This window comes from Anolis carolinensis, chromosome 5 (genome assembly GCF_035594765.1).
Source record: "Anolis carolinensis isolate JA03-04 chromosome 5, rAnoCar3.1.pri, whole genome shotgun sequence".
Lineage (NCBI taxonomy): Eukaryota > Metazoa > Chordata > Lepidosauria > Squamata > Dactyloidae > Anolis > Anolis carolinensis.
In genome coordinates, this window is record NC_085845.1 from 25,514,656 (window position 1) to 25,536,226 (window position 21,571).

At 37.7% G+C, this 21,571-nt stretch overlaps 1 protein-coding gene across 2 annotated transcripts in view; it reads left to right on the forward strand.

The window, feature by feature from the left end:
• The window catches only part of bank1 (B cell scaffold protein with ankyrin repeats 1), a 188,610-nt gene that overhangs the window by 53,151 nt on the left and 113,888 nt on the right, over positions 1–21,571 (forward strand). For both annotated transcript variants that reach the window (XM_008118265.3, XM_008118264.3), the window contains exons 3-7: positions 620–753; positions 1,486–1,624; positions 7,416–7,558; positions 15,088–15,205; positions 19,902–20,098. In XM_008118265.3, the coding sequence (XP_008116472.1) occupies positions 620–753; positions 1,486–1,624; positions 7,416–7,558; positions 15,088–15,205; positions 19,902–20,098 (731 nt within the window). The remainder of the gene's footprint in view (positions 1–619; positions 754–1,485; positions 1,625–7,415; positions 7,559–15,087; positions 15,206–19,901; positions 20,099–21,571) is intronic.

A 21,571-nucleotide genomic window follows, 5' to 3' on the forward strand; every position in this document is an offset into this window, starting at 1 on the left:
AATCTGCTTGTGTGCACTTTGTTATATTTGCATCAATGCTTATGAGGTGCAGCACATCTCAGAGTCAATAAGAAAAAAATTACAAGAAAACTTCCTGTGGAACCCCGGTACCTTTTGCGGTTCCCTTCTATTTGTATTATCCAAACCTTTCTAGATGCTATGAGATCATTTCCCGAGACTAATGGCTCTGTGTGAAGACTCTCCTTAAGGTGCAAGGGTTTTTAATCCCACTTTCTTACTCTGGGCCTACCTCTGGAAGGGCCCTCAGAGGTAAGGTGTTATTCTGTTAGATATTCACATGCTTGCAGTCTTAACTGGAGACTATATAACTTTCTAGCTAAAGTTTCCTTGTGGATGTACTAGCTATGTTTTCTACATCAGGCATAGGCAAACTTTGGTCAGATCCTCAAATACTGAGACCAAATAGAACTCTTTAGGTTTGAAACTGTCATGAGGTCCTTTGTCAAAAGCAAACCCTTCCCGGTTTTGTGTGTCCTTGCTCATAAATAACTCCTACAATCTTGGACACATTCTGAAATTTTGCATTGCTTGCATGGCAATCTTATGCTCATTTATTGGAATCAAACTCTGTTGGGACTCAGGATGATTTCTTTGGCAGGTCTTCCTGAACTCTTGTCTTTGGATTTAAAAAATGGCTTGAATCTTGAAGATGTGAGTGTGAAAACAGAAAAGACCCTGGAAAACTCAGAAAAGCCAGCAGTCCTAGTGCTGCCAACAAGGATATCATGCGAGGTAAGATGTACTGATTTATTAATGAAAGCATCAATTATTCTTAGACCACAACTCATGCCAAGATCTTGAGAGCATCCACTGTGGTCAGATAGTTCCTCTAGCCACCAAAGTGAGAGCTAGAAGGATGTGCCTTTGTTTTTGCAAAATGTTTCACTAGATGACACTATACTATTATGCAATCTCTTGAGAGGACACAATTAATTGCACAACTATTTTTGCACTCGCACAATGCTCCAAGAATGTCACAGTCCTGAAAAATTCTCCCTGGGAATGTACCCCGCCAGGACTAATATTTTCTGACTGTTTTCTGAGTGTATCATGTCTACATTAAAAGTAGGCATGATACAAACTTAACATCTGAAACATAATAAAACTTATAGGAATGCCTATAGCAGCAGATATAATTAGCATAAAAGTGCTAAACAGAAAAAATGGATTTTAAGATTTAAAAAAAACTCTAAAAAAGTAGAAGGGTATTTTCCTGGCAGTGTCTTTTTGATCCAGTCTGCAAAATGAAATCCAGCTTCATCCTGCTACATGTGTTGGATCAGTGGTTTTAATACTTCTCATAGCTGTCATGGTGTCAATTAAATGTCTGTATACAATAACTTATTATGACAAAACATATCTGTTAATGCTTCAGATATCCTAACAATAATAAAACATTGTAATTTTAATATGACTTCATTTATTGACATGAAGGGATAACTAGATATGATTCTTACTTTATAGAGCCCTGGAGAAATATTCATTCTCTTGCGAGATGAAGTCCCTGATGAGTCTGTAGTAATTGAGTTCATAACAGAAACGGCATGGATCAGGACTGAGCCAAACTTTTGGAATCAGAAAGTCAGGTATATGAAAGCTTTAGGTAAGAGAACCAAAGTATTCAAATACTTAAATATAAACTCATGGACTCCCTTCCCTCCTTCATTTGTCTAGTGACACCTGAGTTTTATTTTCCATCCAAAACGTTCCTTATTCATGAATTTTGATTATTGTATGCCACTATATTAATACACCAATATTAAAACTTGTGATTTATGAACATTTTGATTTATTGGGTTGTTTTGGTTTGATAAAATGACAGGTGAACAGTCTTTAAAGTATCATTGATTAGTCACAGATTGCTATTCTCAATCAATTCCCACTCTAATATGTAAAGGGCTCATATTTCTCTTTTTGTTGCATCAGATTTAGAAGAATGTTTTCCCACTTCACATAACAAAAACCTTTTCTGGTCATTTATTTGGCAATTATTCATATTAAGTTCTGCAATCATTTTTCTTCCTTTGAAGTTTAATGGCCACTCTGTTCTTTTTCTGATTCATTGTTTCCTTCTTTTAAAAAGGAGCCCCTGGGTACTACACAGCAAAAGGAGAGAGATTCAAAGAGCTATCAATATCTGTGCATGAATTAGGGATCTGGACATTCCTATTTTTCTTAAATAATATATACAGCTACTCAGTAAGGGTACCCCATTTTTTCCAACTGCCATTAAAGTGTCTCAATTTCTTTCACCTCTTATTCTCCCCTTCATCAACAGTTCACTTCAATTGCTGCAAACTGAGTTTAAAGTGCCAAACTAATTGGCTCTCAGTTAACTTATTAGGAAGCAGAGTCTGGCCCTTTCCAAGAAGCTCAGGCAATAGCAAAATACTGTAACCTATTCTGGCTTCTTCATCTTCATTTATAACATTTGACATCTTGACAACATTCTGGTGTTGCATGGACATATAAGTCTTGGTTATCATCTATGAAATGTTGCATCATGTATATGTATATTTTTGCTTTTTGATTGCATTTTCTGTTTTCTGAATAATCCTGCAGACCATTCCTCCCCACCATACTTTCAGATGCCAAGCAGACATTCAAGACCAAGCCATTCCTTGACCCCGTTTTCTTTTACATGCTTGAAGAAGAGATCTGGCAAGCTTAAAAGTTTTTGTTTGCTTGTTTAGCCTAAGAAAGCTTCAAACTCCCATTAAAGCATGCAAAGAAGCCCTTAGTGGACATAACTATTCTGTGGTTTGTGTAAAAACCACCTGGTTCCAGGAATTCCTACATAATGACCTGCACAGTGAAACCAGTTTCTTTAATGCTGGCTTGAAACTAACTTAAGTGGTTGTTGTAGATTTGCCCTATGAAATTTCCACAACCATGAAAAAACTTCAGCCTTTCTGCTTGCCTTCAGTCCCAGCATATTCCTTTTATTAGAGTTAGCAACTTTCACATGGATGAGTTATGTAAGTCTAATAAATGGCTCCAGGTCTCCGTCACAGGTGTCACTTCTCCCCCAAAAGGGTTGGGTTTGGTTCCCCCAAAGGGTCTCCGAGGAGGATGGTGAGGCTGGAGTGAAGGAAGAAGCTCTGTTCTTTTCCCCAAAGGGGACAGTGAGGTGGGATGGAGGGATCCCTGGATGGCTGGGCAGGGAAGAAGCCCTTCCTCACAAAGCCAACGAAGAGAGAGGCAGAGACCACATTCACACTGAGGCTTTAACACGGGAAGCAAGCAGAATTCTGGGAATGTCGTTTACAGGGCCTTTTGATTTCTCTGGAGCTGCTGATCTGAAGGCAGTGATGCGCCTCTGTTTTAAAAGTACTCAGTCTCCAACTTGGAGAGAGAAAAACCAAGCGCTTTAATGCAGGAAGCGAGCAGAATTCTGGAAAATGAAGTTTCGGGTGTAGTTCCCAGAATTCTGCTTACCGCCTTGTGCTGCTGCTTCCTCCTTCCCCTGCTTCTCCATGTTCATTCTCTAAGGAATTTTGAGATAAAAGAAGGGGATTGTTGGGAATTGAATCAACCCTGTGAGGTAGGCAAAGTTGAGAGGCAATAACTCCAAAGTTTACCTAGTAGGTTTCCTGTTGTTGTTATTTCAAAGGCTGGTTTTGGAGGTGGTTTGACTGTGCTTTTCCTGCCTGGCAGAATAAAGGGAGTTGGACTCTGCCCTTGAACAAGTACTTAACAAAAAGTAACGAAGAATTCATTATACCGTGATAGTTTCAATACAGACCCCTAACAATATTTTAGAAACCACACATTTTAGAAACACTTTAGAAACAATTCTGTGCCACCCTAATTTAGTAATGAGTATTGAAACATTTTTTTCATTGATTGCACAGGCCTAATGTGTATACTTACTCAGTCATTGCTAGTTTGTATGCATGCAGACTTTCTGTTTCTGTTTTCTCTACACTCACTTTCTTCCTGCATCTATCTTTCTTTGTTATTTTTTTAACTGCATTAGAGAATGCCCTTTTCCTTTACATTTCAAGATTTGTTGTGGCTTCTGCCTGATTCCTCTGAAACGTGTTGAAAGCCCTAGTACTTGGGCCTTCCTTTCACCCTGAACAAAAGTGTTCATATATATATATGGAAAGCTACATTTCATATATTTCAAACTGTACAATGAACATGCTGCTTTCAGAGACAGTGCCTGCTATGCTAATACTGCCTCCTAGTGTACACTGAAACTGATTTTAAATATGTACAAACTGTCAGTGTTGGTCTCAGATGTTTGTTTTCTTTTTGTGTGAGACCCACAGGCATATGCACCCCAAAACCTGCAAAATGGTGGCAAGACTGCAAAAATAGATGTTCACACTACCTCAGGTGTCAGCATAAGAATTTAAACAAAGAAACTATCCTGCTACATTTCATGACTAAGTCGACTCCTAAAAAACTCATTGGAGAATTTCTCTTCATCCTGGAGAAATTTGATGAAATGGCTTATTGCTTCCACTTACAGTATGATTTCTCTGTCAATAGATGGAGTACATACGACACTTCATAGCACTACAATTTCACTTCAATTGCCACACTTGTGTAGTTAGATACGGCATTACATCTTTCTGATTACAGATTCAAAATATCAACCCTTAAACTCCAAATCGTAGAATGGAACCATGAGATTTAAAGCAGAGTTACAGTACTATAATAGTCTATTGTGATGAGGTCCCATTTGATGGTTTTGTAGTGTTCTTTTTTCCATTATTATGGAATGGGTCCCAGTCTGTTTGCCAAGGCAAATACCTAGCTATGTCCACACATGACACTACTATCACACAGTATGCATTCTCATGGTTTCAGATCCTTGTAGAGATTGGCCCTTTCACTCTACACTTTTTTCAACGCCATGATCCTGCTGTAATTGCCATGGGAACACCTTGTGGAATCATTCAGTCCCAAGAGGAATATTTAGAATTCTCAGGCAAAGAGAGTTCTAGTTCCTTACAAAACTATAAACCCAAAATCCCATATGATGAAACTGCAATAGTTTAAGTGGAATGTTATTGTCATTTTATACATTTGATATTAATGAAGAAATTGTGGCATTGAATGTTTGCCGTTTATATGTATATTAACCACCCTGAGTCCCTGTGGGGAAAGAGGGCGGTCTAGAAATAAAGTTTTTATTATTATTATTATTATTATTATTATTACTCTATAAATATCTAGTGTAAAAAGCCTACACAGCTTTTATAGTGTTCTTACCCTTCCTTTTTACCCGGTGCCATAATGGGTTAAATTGCTGAGCTGCTAAACTTGCTGACTGAAAGGTCAGCTGTTCGAATCCGGGGGGGGGGGGGCTCCTGCTGTTAGCCCCAGCTCTGTCAACCTAGCAGTTCGAAAACATGCAAATGTGAGTAGATTAATAGGTACCACTCCATCGGGAAGGTAACAGCACTCCATGCAGTCATACCAGCCACATGACCTTGGAGGTGTCTATGGACAACTCCAGCTCTTCAACTTAGAAATGGAGATGAGCACCAACCCCCAGAGTCGGACATGACTAGACTTAATGTCAGGGGAAAATCTTTACCTTTTACCTAACCTTCCTTAAACAAGGAAATTTATTACTGGTTTATATCAGATACTGGAAAGAAAGGAAGGAAGAAAATGGATCCCCTTACCTACAGTTGGCACCAGCACTGCTATTGTTTCGGTGCCAAATCAAAATCTTTTTATTAAAGCCACCTTCAGGCCAAATTGATTTTATCCAGTCTGTGCATATGTTATGGTTGCATTACTTCTAAATCATTTTATCCAGTTTTAAAGTGTCTTTTTCAACTTGATAAATGATTTAACATATAATTAACCTTTGAAAATTGTCACTATTGTTTATTGTTTTATATAGATTTTATTGTAAGACCTCTGAAATCTTTGGATATAGAGCAGGATATAAATATTTTAAATAAATAAAAGTGATTTGTTTCTTTTACTTGTTACATTGTCTAAAAAGCAAATATTGTTGTGTTGTTCTTTGTTGTGATTGTTATGTTACATGAAAACGGCCTCTGGGTGGAAAGGATTCACCCACATATTGGGAAAAACAGAGGGTCAAACCTGAAAATTGTGGAGAATTAATATGATCTCAAACTAACCCTTTTTTCCTTCCAAGAACATGGGCTGTATCTACACTACAGTTTGAAACTGCCTTAGATTGGCAGTGTAGACTCATATAACACAGTTTCATTATATAACAGTGTAGATTCAGCCATGGTTTCCTCACGGATACAAACGACAACAATCAAGCTTGCAAATTAAGTCCACATTTATCTTCCAATGACTAATCACAACCCCAAAGACACTCAATGCAAGATTATAGGTGTGGGGATGTGATGCAATGACAATTGAAGGTCTTCCACTGCTTGGAGAAGCACACCTTCTAAAAACCTGTTAGTGGTACTGACTGGTTGACTTATTTTGCTCACTTGAATGACTGGAAGCCATATTCTTCCACAATTCTAAAGCATGTTGCCACTACCAGTGCTGTGTTTTTCTAGTGGGTTGGAGATAAGAAAACCCATTCATCCTTGGCTCTCTTGTTACAAACATGGGCCACAAAATAGAAGAAGCTCATGAGCCAATCAGTATATTTATATGAAAAAAATCATGGTGGAATAATAATCCAGACAAAACAGTAATTAAATTTATTTTGAATATATCTTTGTGACATTCAACAGAAGAAAAGTAGTACATTGTATATGCAGTGAGTGACCATGAGTTAGAAGTCCCCGTATAGATAGAAATACAGCTTCATCTAATCCAGACAGATGCTTCTGGGAAATTTGCAACTTGATTATGGAAACAGTAATGTTTTCCCCTCTTATGAACCTAGCATCTGTTATTCAGAAGTATACAGAATTGAGACATATTAAGTCAAATCAAGATGTCTGGCAGCATATCTCTGAAATAATGATGTTTTGGAAAATACATTTTCATTTTTAAATGTAATGAAAGTATACCTGTGTATTGATTCACTCTTTTGACTTGCAGCCAAATTTGGCTAAATCCCAAAATATGATTTGTTTGGAAGCTTTCTATTAAAACAATAGAATGGTGTGATTATCAAAATGTTAGGGAAAGGGTTTTCCAGGTCAAACATATATGAGTGTATCAGATAGATAAGTACACTTAGAAGTTAGGTTGCTGGATGTACATCCAATACATTAGCCACAAAAGAAAGATTTTTTTAGATTGAGTTCTCCTCTTTTTTAGTATCAGTATGTAACAGATTGGTAGGTAAAGCCAAGGGCCATGGTAGTTTGGATAACTCAAATGTCTTTTGAATGTGAATTGTACACAATGCATTAGATGGTGGGAAGATGTTTTCTGTTATTTTCCCTCCTTCCTGTCTTTTCTATTTTCTGTTTCACCAGATTTTCCTGCTGGCTTTGTAAATGTAAATGTCTACTGTGAGGGTGTTATTAAAGCTACAACTCAGATTGAATACTACACAACAGTTGGGGAGATTGAATCAATGTTTCAGAAAGTGGCTGATCCAATAGCCTTTGCTTGTCAGGTAAGCAGATCTTTGCTTTAGGTTAATAAAATAGAGGCCTGGACAGGTGTACCACTGGGAAATAAAGCAATGCACATCTTGATCTAAAGATGATATTTTATTTAATCATTTAAGAAAATTTCTATGCAGTTTTCCATTTAATAAAATCCCAAGTGCTGATTGAATTAACAAAATAATAAAACACAGAGATGTTTCATTAAGAACATTGGGTCTGACATTTTAAGAGGGGGAAATGATGACGCGTGGTGTAGTGGTGTGAGCATTGGATGAAGACTGTTGAAATCCGGGTTTGAATCCCCACTCAGCCATGGAAATCCACTGGGTAACTTCGTGCAAGTCACACCCTATCAGTCTCAGAAGAAGGCAAAGGCTGTCGCACCTCAGGATAGCTTCATCTTGCTATATACACCAAACTGCACACAGGTTGAAGTCTTTTTAGTTTATTAGAAAATAAAATATAAAAAGTTTTAAAAAACAAAAGTAAAGTTCCAAAAGATTGTTACAAAATAAAGCCTTAGAGCATAATTCAAGAAATCACCAGGGATAAACAAAGTCCCATTAGAGCATGACAAAGTCCCAAGAACATGAACACAAGAGCTGCAAGATAATCCAGGAAAACGAGAGCTTTCTTCTTGATTGAACGAAAAGTTGCTTTGACAAAGGTTTGTTTCCAAACACATTGCTTTAATACCCTTTGCAAAACATGAAAGCATTTCTTTGGCCTCTGACCTCCTTCTTGTTTGCTATTCTCACACTCCTTCAAACTCTGAATTCCAAACAGCCAGCTCGATCTAAGGTTCCCGTTTCATCAAAGTCAGGCTGCTCGATATTGTCAGGCTGCTTGCTATCAGACTCAGAACTATCCTCCTTTTCTAAGCCAAACTGCACCTGGCTAGTTTCAGTATCATCAACATCATTCCTTGCTGTGGGAAAATGAACTTGCACTCTTTGTTCCTCATCTTCTACAACAGAAATATTTTGAACCTGATTCTGAACCTGAATCCCATAATCCCCATCAGAGTCAATCTGAGGTTCAAGCTGAGTCACAACAAAGGAAAACCTGCACTGAGCGAATCTTGCCAAGGAACTCCAATGATATTATTGCCTTAGAGTAGGAAAGAACTTGAGTGCACTGTTGTAGAAAAAACAACAAGGGGTGTTGTGACACTAGAAAATCAAACGTATTTTTATTTGGCATAAACTGGTTGGAGTTACAAAAGCTTGTATCAAATATAATGTGTTTGTCTTTAAGTTGTCTATATATTGCTAAGTCCAACAAAACAACAAAGAGTGGTATGTTGAATAAGTTTTCAACTGACTATGGAAACACTAATTGGATTTTCCCCTGATGATACAGAGATTATTCCACAGAATAGGAAGAACTATATAGAAAGGTCCTGCTATGCATTCCAACCAATGGATCTCATTATACTGCAGTATACTGCAGTGAATGAACCAAGGTGGTCTCATTGGGAAAAGATGAATGCTAATTGTGTAGGAATATTTGGTATGCATTATATGGGTTTGTTGCCGACAAAGGGGGAAGATATTCAGAATGCCCTTGTGAGATTGTGAAAGTAAATTACATTTATTGTTTTAGGGAATCCAGGAAAACGGAGATAGATAAAATACAATTACCTATATTTTAATAGAAGAGTCTGTAAATTGGCCCTCTTGTGTGGGCATAAGCCCTCCTGAAGCAGGAGTCTCGTGGATGCTCCCTTCCTAGAAAAAGGTACATAAAAGACCAACAAACTTTTGGAAGAAGGAAAGAATTACCTCTGTAAGCAGGAAAGAACTAAAAAGAATAGATCAAAGAAAGAAACAGAAGGGAGCAACAAAAAGAGCAGACATAAACTCTAGTGACACTGTCACTAATTACTCTGTCCAAACATTGATGCCTCTTAACTTCCAACAGATAGTAGGAAGAATGGATCAATACACAGACAAAGAGATGTAAAACATGGAGCTTAGAAAGTAGCCTTAAAGCAAGTTAGACAATTGCTCTATTTACTTCATTAATGCTTACATTGACTGACTGCAACGCTGCAGCTTTTCAGGCAGAAATCTGCTCCAGCTTATGCGGAATTGCTAGAAACTGAATCTGGGACTTCTGAACACAAGGGATTATTTTCAAAAGGCATATAGCATTTTCTAAAGCCCTTTCCCTGGAGGAATCTCATAATAGGCTTAAGTGTAAACACTCAACTTTGCTCTCAAATGCCTGTGCGTGAATCCCTGCACATTCAGCTCTGTTAGGGCTGAATGAGGATTTCCATCTCTTTCCAGAGAGGTTCCCCATCTTTAGTACCTGCATGATGAGAAGGCCTCTCAGAGCCCAACATGTATATGCCTGTTGAATTTGGCCAGATCAAATGGGAAAGAATTTTGCTCCAGATCTTTTTTTGAAGAATGCTTTCCTCCAAAATCCACACCTTTCCTTCATGGGCAGCATGAAAAGCTCCTTGGTTTAAACCGGTTTTAAATGTAGGAGAAAGCAAAATTGGCAGATCTGCCATTCCTCTCAGATATAAGGAAATGGTTAGGTCTTTTCCAGGAAATAAATATGGATATGGGCCTGAGTTGCTTATAACAATGTTGGCAGCTATTTCCAATCTTCAGGAATCCCCAAATAAAGTCCTTAATTAAATGACATTATCTGGCAAATTAATTCAGAATGGTTTCTAGTGAAAGGGATTCCATTTACAGTGTGTGTATGCATGGCAGCTGTTTGACTTTTCAAGAGTTTTGAATAGGTTGTGCAAATGTCTTATTCTATATATTTCAGGTCGGTAACCACACTAAATAAAAGAGGACACAGTCTCTGCTGCTCAAAGGCTGCCTCTGCCAATGTCACATAATGGGGGGGGGGGGGGGGAGAGAATCCATTGCAGGAGAGGAAAGGACCTGAAATATCATTTGTCCCACAGTGGCTGGTCTGAGTGCACTTGACATGTCTACATCGTAATTGCAAAGCAAGAGCAAAAATAATAGCTGTGTTTGTAATTCAGACAGTCTCATTTTCCTGTGACAAATCTACCATGTCTGCCGCCCAAGGCATTACGCTCATAACAAAAGGATTAATAAAAAATGATGCATTACATTATTAGCACTTGGTTAAGGGCTGTAGTAAATTCCTTTCAAACACACATTTTTAGGACAGCATTGTTCTCTTGAAAGTACATGGGTAAAAGGGTAAGTAAAACAGAACTTCCATAGTTGCTCAACTCTTAAAATCTTTATTGCGTTTTTTTTTAATTCATTAGGGACAGGAAATGAGCTTTCTGTTAATTTGAGAAGAATGCTGAAGTTTTAAAGATATTCACAAGTAACATGAACAATTTTTTTCAAAAGAAAATTGCAGAATTTTCCAGCCAGCATGATATATTGGTCTGAATATTGGGCTATGACACTGGAATCTTTGATATCCTATTCACATAGGAGAATTATGGTGTTATTATTCCATTTTAACTGCCATGGTTTCATCTTATGGAATCCTGGGGCTTGTAGTTTAGTGAGGCACTGGACTGCTTTTATGAAGAATACAAAATGTCCTTCCATTAGTTGCCAATCTACTGTATAGCAGTCGACAGGGGAATAACAGTCCTATAATTGTGTAAAGTGAATGGGGTCCAAGGTTCAAATTGTCTCTTAGTCATAGAAACTCACAGGGCAAGTCAGACACCATTGGCCTTAGAAGAAAGTGATGTCAAATCCCCTCTGAACAAATCTTATCAAGAAAATGAAATGATTTTCAGAAACAACTTGAAGGCACTCAACAGCAGTGACCTTTCTAAAATAGAAACTACCTAGCCTACCAACAGCAAAACTTAGAAATATTATTTTTCCCTATTCCCAATTCCCCAAATCTCCTAACCACGTATTGTGGGGTTTATAGTTTAAAGGATGCTTTTCTGAATAGAATATAGGTTTATGGAGGGTGGATAGTTCACCTGAGCAGGATTCCATGTAGAAGGTCTTGGATTCAATCCTATGTCTCCCCTTTTCATTACGACTAGTCAAAATCATTTCCCTGAGATGCAAGAGAACCACTACTACTCACAGAAGGCAATGCTGAGTTGGCCAAACTCATAATCTGACATCACAGCTTCGTATGTCACATGTTTGGCTGCATTACAACTCAAGCAGAATTTTCTCTTTAATAAAAAACTTTAAAGGAACCATCCAAAGTACTGATTCTATGTGGGGGATAATAGATTCAGCACTTTGGACAGTTCCATTAAGTAAGGTCTAATACAGATAGTGGATTCCTCACACCAGTGATATAAATTCTTACATCCCTGCTGATAGGACTGGGAATATTGTGTTTCTGTCCAGCAGTATTTCAGAAAGAAGTAATCCACAGAGATGCTGTTTTCAGGGCAGTGGAGATCTATAATAAGAGAAAACACAAATATACTAGAAGAGTACATTGCCCTATAAAAGCACTATAGGATGTGGTCTTTGCATGTCCTCTTCCTGTCCCAATTAATTTTCTGGTGTCCTAATTTTCAACTCCTCTTATAATGGCCCAGTATCTCTTCTCTCTCCAACTTTCCTCATCTTTACTTCAATAGCTGCAAACAGAGTTCAAAGTGCAAAGTAGTCTACACTTTATTAACTCAGAAGGGTGTCCAATCCATGTGAAGTTCCTTGATAGGGCACATTTCTGCAAAAGCAAGAATAGCTTTCTGGAAAAGGTAGAAAAACCAAGCTCAGGTCACAGCAAGTCCTAGCAGCCTAAAGTCTTTTAGACATTTTGTAATTTGGAAAAATGTAAATAAACTATATTGTTAATCCCAGATCTATTTTGTTGGCAGGTTTACATTTATACATGCAGTTTCCTTGTTGACGAGATACCATCTTCATATTTTTACATTTTTTTCAAGCAAAACTATATTTCCTATGAATACATAAATAGTTTTAATCAATTTTTACATCCAAAACTAAGGAAAACAATAAAATATTTTATCACAATCCTTTACACACACAGACACACACACAGAAATATATCAGAAGTATAGCATTGTTTGGATATCTGTTGTAACAGATGAGTTTTGTTCTGGTTCCAGTCACAAATAAATATTAGAAGAATTTATTTAGGAAATCTCCTCTAAATCACTCCTCCCTTCTCCTTTTCATAAGTGGTTGTTTCATTTTTAAGAACTACTTTTCACCCCCTCCTCCTCCTGCTCCATTTTTCCACAGTAAGTAGAGCAGCTGTTCTCCAGCAATTCCTCCAGCAATCGTTGGCATGCCTTTAGTGGATGCTCTCCTTTAACTTGGTTCACCAAATTGGTCACGCTTCATTAACAAATGCATGTGTAAATATTTGTATATGTTTTTCCTCTCTATATATTCCATTTGTAAGAGAAGGAGAAGTTGCATTTATTGTTTATTTAATACACATATGGTGGGGGTTTTTTTATATAAAACTCCTGTATGGGAGTCAAATCTTCATAAATGAACATATGTATGCAGGAATTCGAATTGGACGTTTATCCTAATGTCCATATTCAATAGAGGGCTGCTGTTGCTTTATAAGAGCATAGCAGAACTGGAAAAGTGACAATTGCACAAGATCAATACATAATGGGGCCAGTGCATGAGCTCCCAATTGGTCTTCATGCCAATTGGGAACTCTTGCCAGTGTCCTGGTACGTATATTTGCAGTGCATTAACAGGGTTTCTTAGTACCTCTGATATATAGCTTATACATAGAGTTACATAATAAGAAGAGTAAGAATAAAAATTGCCCAGGATGGAGTACAACATAGATTACAATATATATCTCAAAATACATAAAACCCTTGAGAACACATACCGTGTTTCCCCGAAAATAAGACAGTGTCTTATATTAATTTTTGCTCCTAAAGATGCGCTAGGTCTTATTTTCAGGGGATGTCTTATTTTTACATGGAGAAGAATTCACATTTATTGTTGAACAAAAAAAATGAACATTTATTATATACTGTACAGTTAGTTGTCATCACAAACCAGCATAACCAGACAAACTGTGAATCCTATCAAGAATTTCTTGTTACTACCAATATTTCCATGTACAACACTCTATGGTATGTACATTTACTGATCCTGCATGCTCTAGTGTTCTGTTCATTGGGCATGCTTCCAAACAAAAACTTTGCTAGGTCTTACTTTCTGGGGAGGACTTATATTTAGCAATTCAGCAAAACCTCTACTAGGTCTTATTTTCTGGGGATGTCTTATTTTAGGGGAAACAGGGTAGGACCTCTTCAGATGCAGATCATGGCGATTTTGGTGATACACGTCCAGGGGCGTGGGAACCTGTCAGCCCGCACCATCCCGGCTTCCCCCCACCTTATCACATGGAGGGAAACATCCGCTGGCCTCGTTGAGGGTCATACAACCATGGGAAGCCTCCCACGTTGTTACTGCTAGCAGATTTCTTTTGGCAGCAACTTCGGTTTCATAGCAATTTTGCCATGGAGCCACCCTGGAACTACTTCTCCAGTGTGTGATGGGAACCAACAGGCTTCGTGGCATAACTGTTTCAAAACTGGAGTTGCCACCAAAACCTGCCCCATATGAAGAGGTTCTTGGATAAAGAAGCATAAACATATTATTAAAACACAAACCATGCATAAACTTTAAAATATTGATTTAAAAATCATTGTTTAAATTTTTCTTTAATGCGTTTTAAAATTCAGACAGCATGTTTAGCTGTCAAATCTCTTCTGGTAGGTCATTCCAGAGGTCCTCTGGGTGACAGTTGCCAGTCTAGTCCTAGATGGTTGCAGTAAATATCTCCCAGAGGACCTGAATGAATAGGTGGATTTTATGGGAGAAGGTGATCCCATAGGTAATCTGAACCAAAACCCTGTAGGAAATTGAAGGTAATGATCAACACTTTGTACTTTACCAAGAGACTAATTAACAGCCAGTGGGATGATTTAAATATTTTGTTGTGACATGCTCATTCATAGATGAACCTGTAACCAATCTAGGTGCCATGTTTAGAACTAATTGGAGTTTCTAAACTTGTTACAGAGGTAGCTCAATGTACAGCACACCGAAGAAGTCCAATCTTGAGGTTAACAGCACATGCACTATCATTTTTAGGTCTTCCAGTTCTATGAAGGAGCACAGATGATGTATAAGTCAAAGCTGATAATAAGCACATAATGTATTGTAGATGGTGACATAAGAGTAATTATTTATTATGTATTCGTTCAGTTTAGAAATTGTACTCTCTTCCTGCCAGATTACCTGGATGGCCATCTGACAGGATTGCTTTGACTGTGTATTCCTACATGGCATGTGTACTGAATAGCTCCACTTCCAGCTCTATGATTCTGTAATTCTGCGCAGGCTATATTATTGCACAAAAGTTGGTGCCATCATCAATTCATTCATCTTTTAGGTCTCCGGGGAATATTTGCGGTTTGCTGCAACAGTCTAACTACTTCGTCGTTTTTTACACAATAAATGTGCATATCCACAGGTTCTTTTTTTCTCATTTTCTCATTTGTTCTCATCCCCTTGCACAGGCTTCCAGGTTTTCTTCAACAGAGAAAGTGGATAACATTCTGACATTTTTATTGAAAAGTCCAGTTATTTCTAATGGTTGCTTTCCACATAAAGTCCTGGATCACCACCAACAGACTGGTGCGTACATTGTCTTGCTATCTTTGAACCAGTTGATCAGCAAAACAAATCATAAGTTGACATTTATTCATCCATACTAGTGGCCATGAGATCAATGTCAGTCCTCAAGCCATTGGCTGAAGTTAGAGGAATAACTTCTAGGCTCCCACATCAAATAACCTGAGAAGAACTGATCTAGTCTAATAGTGATCTTATTTGCTTGTATGCTAATATTTATGTGACTGAAACAACACCATCCACACATAAGAAAAAGTTATCTTCAGGCTTGGGGAACACCCAGAGAACAAAAAAAAGTAACCCTATAAAGAAACCCAAAAAGGAAAAACTTGGTATATTAAATGGTCAAAGGACACTGATTCAAGAAGGCTAGCTAATACCTCCCAACAAAGAATTCCCCCAGGCACTGCAGACAGCTAGGTTTTGAAGCTGCAAGACCATTCAATGCTAATCAGTGTGGCCAATTGCAGTGTTCATACTTGCCTCAAACAGACAAGAATTCTTTCTCCCACCCTGGACCTTCCACAGATATATAAACCTTACTTGACTAGTTTTTAACAGACCTCACAACCTCTGAGGATGCTTGCCATAGATGTCAGTGAAACATCAGGAGAGAATGCTTCTGAAACATGGCCAAACAGCCCGGAAAACTCACAGGTACCACTCCGGCAGGAAGGTAACAGTGCTCCATGCAGTCATGCCGGCCACATGACCTAGGAGGCATCTATGGACAACGCCGGCTCTTGAGACACAACTAGACTTGATGTCAGGGGGAAACCTTTACTATAGTCTCTATAATATAAGATATACCTTCCAATATACTTTCCAATAAATTAAAAATGATTATCAATGTTCTAGCTTAGCTTATAAGGTGCTAGGAAATCCTGCTTCTTTTGTGGGTGCTCTGGGTACCCTCAGAAGTAGCCTTCAGATGTGACCCCTATATATGTATTCATATCCTGATGAGGGCGACTAGATGTCCCTATAGGAGCAGCTCATTTGTCTATGGAAGGTAATAGCAATTTACTTTAATGGAGTGGCAGTAGGTAACTCATTCCAAAGCTCCTTTTTGGACTATAACTCCTAGAATTGCCTATCTGTTTCATTGCCCCTGCAGATTGTTTCATGCTGTCTAGAAGATTATGAGAACCATAGTCCCAAAAACTAATTTCCCCAAATTCCTCTATATTCTAAAGAATTGCAGTATGTAAGCACTTCATACTGTGGTAAGCTATGTTTTTATTAGGATAATTGCTGCACATGCATTCACCTTTTTTCTGCTGATTCTGAAAATGAAGATTTTCTAGGTCAAGAGTAGTAATGATCTGCAATTATGGTGGACTCCAAATTAGGAGTAGGCTGCCCATTCAGTACACAATAATAGCAAGGAAATTTGAATTCCCTTAATAAGTAAAATATGTGTGTCATGTCTAAGCGATAAGGATTTGAATGGTTTTTCAGAGCTGAAAAATTGTATCATAGCTAAAAAAATCTTGACATGATTACATGTTGAAATGATTCAGTGAAGCCTGCTGTTTATGCCCCATTGACAGTATCCAGACTTCATTCAGCATTCACTGGTTCTTTTAGAACTGGTAACTAGATCTAGTTGTTCTCTTTTTTAAATAAGCAGTCATAATGTCTTTAATATGTTTCATGCTTGTTTTTTAAACTGTACAATGGGACACTGTTCTTTTATTGCATCGATTGTTATGTCAGGTCCCCAATCTAGGTGGGGAAATAATGCAAACATTTTAGAAGCCAGGAGTAAAACTCTTCACACTACAAATCCATCTATCCTATTGTGGTCGCATTGTCTATTGCATTTTAAAACATACCTGCCTAATGATGCTCAGCAAGAAATCTGCATTTTCTCCACCATTATTATTGTAGCTGCTAAGCATAAAGGCTTTATAACAAACAATTGATTTCAAGTCAACTAACTTCACAAGCTTCCCAAATAGCAAGCAAATGGAACAATGCAAGTTCTTGACCTGCTATTTTGCAACTGTGCTTAACAGCCTCGTGCCTAAATGTGCAAATGCTATTACAGCAATACTAAATGGTCCAAATGTTTAACAAACCAATATTTTTCACACTTGTTAACCGTAGTTGTAATTCCATGCCATGGAAAAAAGCCATTATATATCCAATTACTGCCAAACAGTTCCTCTAGAAATGCTGTGTTTAGCTAGGCAACTAAGGACAGATGTATGTTTAAAGCTGATAGATAAAAAATGTCTACCAGGCTTTCCTACACTGTAGAGCTGTCTTCCTATTAGTGTTTTTATGATAGGATCCCCCACTGTATATCAACAATATTGATTTCACCTCAAGAATTTATATATGCATGAAGTTTACGGAGTGTTTAGTGAAAACAAAGTGCATTCAAAACAATGCACATAATTTGAAATGCAAATGGATACAGATACAAACAGTTGAAAACTGAGACATGAGCACGCTTTTGTCAACAACAGAAAAATTAGATGTATTGCATAAATAAAGGAATAAATTAGGGAAATTGATTAAAATGTATGTTAATTTCTTATGTTTAATAGTCTAGTAAAAATAAGGATGGAAAGAAAATAAAGGTAAAATCTGGAAAAGCATAATGGAACAGAGACACTTCTAGCAGTATTATTATTCCTGGAAAAATTTAATAAGATGTCTTTTATTCCAAATCCCCATGAACAAAGGTTTCAAGAGAACTTCCATTCTGAAATACAGTAGTAGATTTCTATCAAGCAATAAGCCTCTGGCAAAGAACCTGCAGGTTTGCTTCATTTCTCATCTCCAGACTTTCATTGAGATATAAGTCTTTTCTTATTTACTTCCAATGCACAAGAATGAGAATTTCAAATATTTCCCCCCAGTTAGTGGGATTACAGGAGTGTTGTGAACATTTTGATGATATTACAAACTGTAACATGTGTGCAAGATCTCCTCTCTTTTGCAAAATTCAGTTCATTTTGGGGAGGAAATGGTTTTGTTCACAAAATAACTTTTGTACAACAATTATGTTTTCTGCCCAAAGTGATTTTTGTGATTTTTGTGTACCTTCCCTGCTTCTCCCTATTCCACAAATGAATGAATGAATTGTTTATTGTACCAGCCATAGTCCATGACATAAAATAATATACAACCTTAAAAAATACAATAAGCATTTCCCAATATAAACATTAAAACTTATTATATATACCAGCTGTCTAAAATTACAGTAGCAGTGATGTGATAATGTCTGACTCGTATCATCCCAAACTTTCTTAATTTCGATTTCTAGCCTCTGCTGTGGACTTTACTATTTTAGCTCAGATTTTTTGGACTGTGACTGCAAATGTGGCAACCTTTACTGTTATATTTTTGGAATAATCTGCTAACAAGTCACAGATAACTGCTGACTGTTGCCATGCTGCCCTTTCTTCCAAAAGGGCTTCCAGAAGATTGTTTCTAGGGTCATTACACAAACAGCAATGTAACAGTCGAAGGCTTTCCTGGCCGGGATCACAGGGTTGTTGTATGTCTTTCGGGCTGTGTGGCCATGTTCCAGAAGTATTCTCTCCTGACCTTTCGCCCACATCCATACCTCACAACCTCTGAGGATGCCTGCCATAGATGTGGGCGAAACGTCAGGAGAGAATACTTCTGGAACATGGCCACACAGCCCGAAAGACATACAACAACCCAGCAATGTAACAGATAGTATATTAAATCTTCTCTTTCCCCCAACCCACAAATACAAAGTCATTGGGCATGAGGGATCCCTCTATATCTTCCCTCTAGCCAGCCTGATGGTATTGCTTGGAAGCGCAAGGCTGTAAATGCTTTTCTAAGGGCTACAGTACTCCACAAGCAAATTTCCACTCCAAATGTAAATAGTCTCACAACACCCAACCATCACCCTAGAGATGGTGGTCATTTTGCAGTTAAAAATTGTGCATTTTTGGTTTCCTTGACTTGATTATTTTCCCCAAAATATGTTCCAAAATGTTAAAGAGCCTCAAAATAATGTGGAAAAAGCTTATAATCTCATCCAGGATTGAGAATAATTTTGAAAATATTTGTCCTAGCCTGCAAAAATGAAATAAGCAAAGTTGTATATCTGTATTGCTGGAGGAATATGTAAGCAGTAAAGAAATTGAGACAAAATAAAAGAAAGGTAACCGATAGCATTTTAAAACAATTACGAGAGAACCATAGCTTTCTTTTTTTATTTACTTTTTCTCCTCAACGAAAAAACTCTGATAAACTTGTATGAGACTTGTCCATATTATTTGCTTAACAACTCTGTGTAATAACAAATAATGGGTCTTGTGGAGCACGTGACCATGACACTGGTTGCTTTCTCTGTGTGTTTTGTCCATCACTCCATGTGGATCTTTCATTCATATTTATTTATTATTCTTTTATTTACTATACTTTTACCCCGCCCTTCTCACCTTGGAGGGGACTCAGGGTGGCTTAACAAAATGGCCAATAATTCAGTGCCGTTTAAAACAATTACAAAAAAATTACAGAAAAGTCATTTAAGAATACATATTAAATTACAATAAAACACAGTTAAAACCATTAATATCCACTAATTAATATTCCACTAAATATTAATATTTAGTCTTCCCAATAGTCTCAGTGTAGTAACAGCAACTTCAGACTTGTAAAACTGATATATTTGCACATGTCTTTTCTTTTCCCCACAATCTAGACTCACATTTGGAAGAGCTTCCTACTCTTCTCCACTGTGCAGCAAAATTTGGGTTAAAGAAGCTTGCTGCTCTTCTCCTTCAATGTCCTGAGGCAATCCTAGCTTGTAGCTTAAACAACAAATATGGAGAAAATCCAGCACTTCTTGCCGAAAAGCATGGCCATAGGGAGATTCAGAAGATCATTAAAGAACTGTCAGTAAGTAACAACTTACTTTAGGGCTAAGATCAGAGTGAAATAGACTGCTAGAACATGTTATGATGCTGAGCATAAACCTTCAGAGAGATGTGTAAGACTGACAGTCTGTTGTTGTTTTTTTTAGTTGCCTCTGAAATATCAAAGCAATAACTCCTATTTTGTGGAAGTTTAATTCTATTGAAGGTAAAGGTTTTCCCCTGACATTAAGTCTAGTTGTATCTGACTCTGGGGGTTGGTGCTCATCTCCATTTCTAAGCTGAAGAGTCAGCGTTGACCGTAGACACCTACAAGGTCATGTGGCTGGCATGACTGCATGGAGCACTGTTACCTTCCCACTGGAGTGGTACCTATTGATCCACTCACATTTGCATGTTTTCAAACTGCTAGGTTGGCAGAAGCTGGGGCTAACAGTGGGAGCTCATTCCACTCCCCGGATTGAAATCGCTGACTTTTCCATCAGCAGATTCAGCAGCTCAGTGGTTTAAACCGCTGCCAAAGGTGTGAGCGCTACATGTAGAAATGTGATTTTTAAAAGCATATTATAATATGTGCAGAGTACAAAAACCTTATTATTTCTCTTTAAACTTCTAGTAACAGAATGAAATTTGTAAATATATCCCAATTCAACTCTTGATATTTCCAATCTTCCCTTGAAATTCATTTGTTCCCAAACATTTACTCAGAGATTGGTGATTCTGTACCTTGGCAGTCTAAAAGTATTCTGGCACTGCCATTTCTAACTTGCTCATGTTAAATTGCTGTCTGTTCTTTTGCACTGAGAACATCCTGCATAAAGTGCACTCAGGAGGCATTGCTGGTAGAGGATGGCATATATCACACCGGAAAATGAGCAATACACCTCTGATGTTGTGGGTGACATTATTAGGGCCTGGGATGGTGCTGTCAAAGGACATGGATTGACAGAGGTGGCCTTTGAGTTTATAATGAGGTCTCGTCCCTATACTTCCATCCATATTGATCTGGAGAGTCCTACTAGTCTGGAGAACCATCTATAAGCAAGTAAAGGCATGCTACAGACATCCTGTGAACAGACAGTGTTGTTGTCCAAACTGGTTGTAGTTTATTGGGAATAATTTTGTGTAGTCTCAACAGTGATCATTCTGCTTGGGGTTTGCCTTGTAAAATATCGTTATAGTCTTGCCTTATCAGTTTTCTTTTTTTCACCTCATTGGGTGGGTATTTTAGTTTGAGAAAAGCATGCTGTAAATCCATCCGTTCTGAGTCTCAGTCTTGTGGTTCTGAGCTGACATGTTTGATTGTTTAAAAAAAGGATTTAATGGTATGCTCTTGGTAGACATTGGAAGCATATAAAATAAAATGTTTTCTTGTCCATTAAAAAGGATTTACAAAATGACAACTACTGAGAGAGCAACAACAACAATTCTTTATTGATTAGTCACTTTTGACCATATCAAAACATGTAAAACATACAATACGTACACACTTACGAGC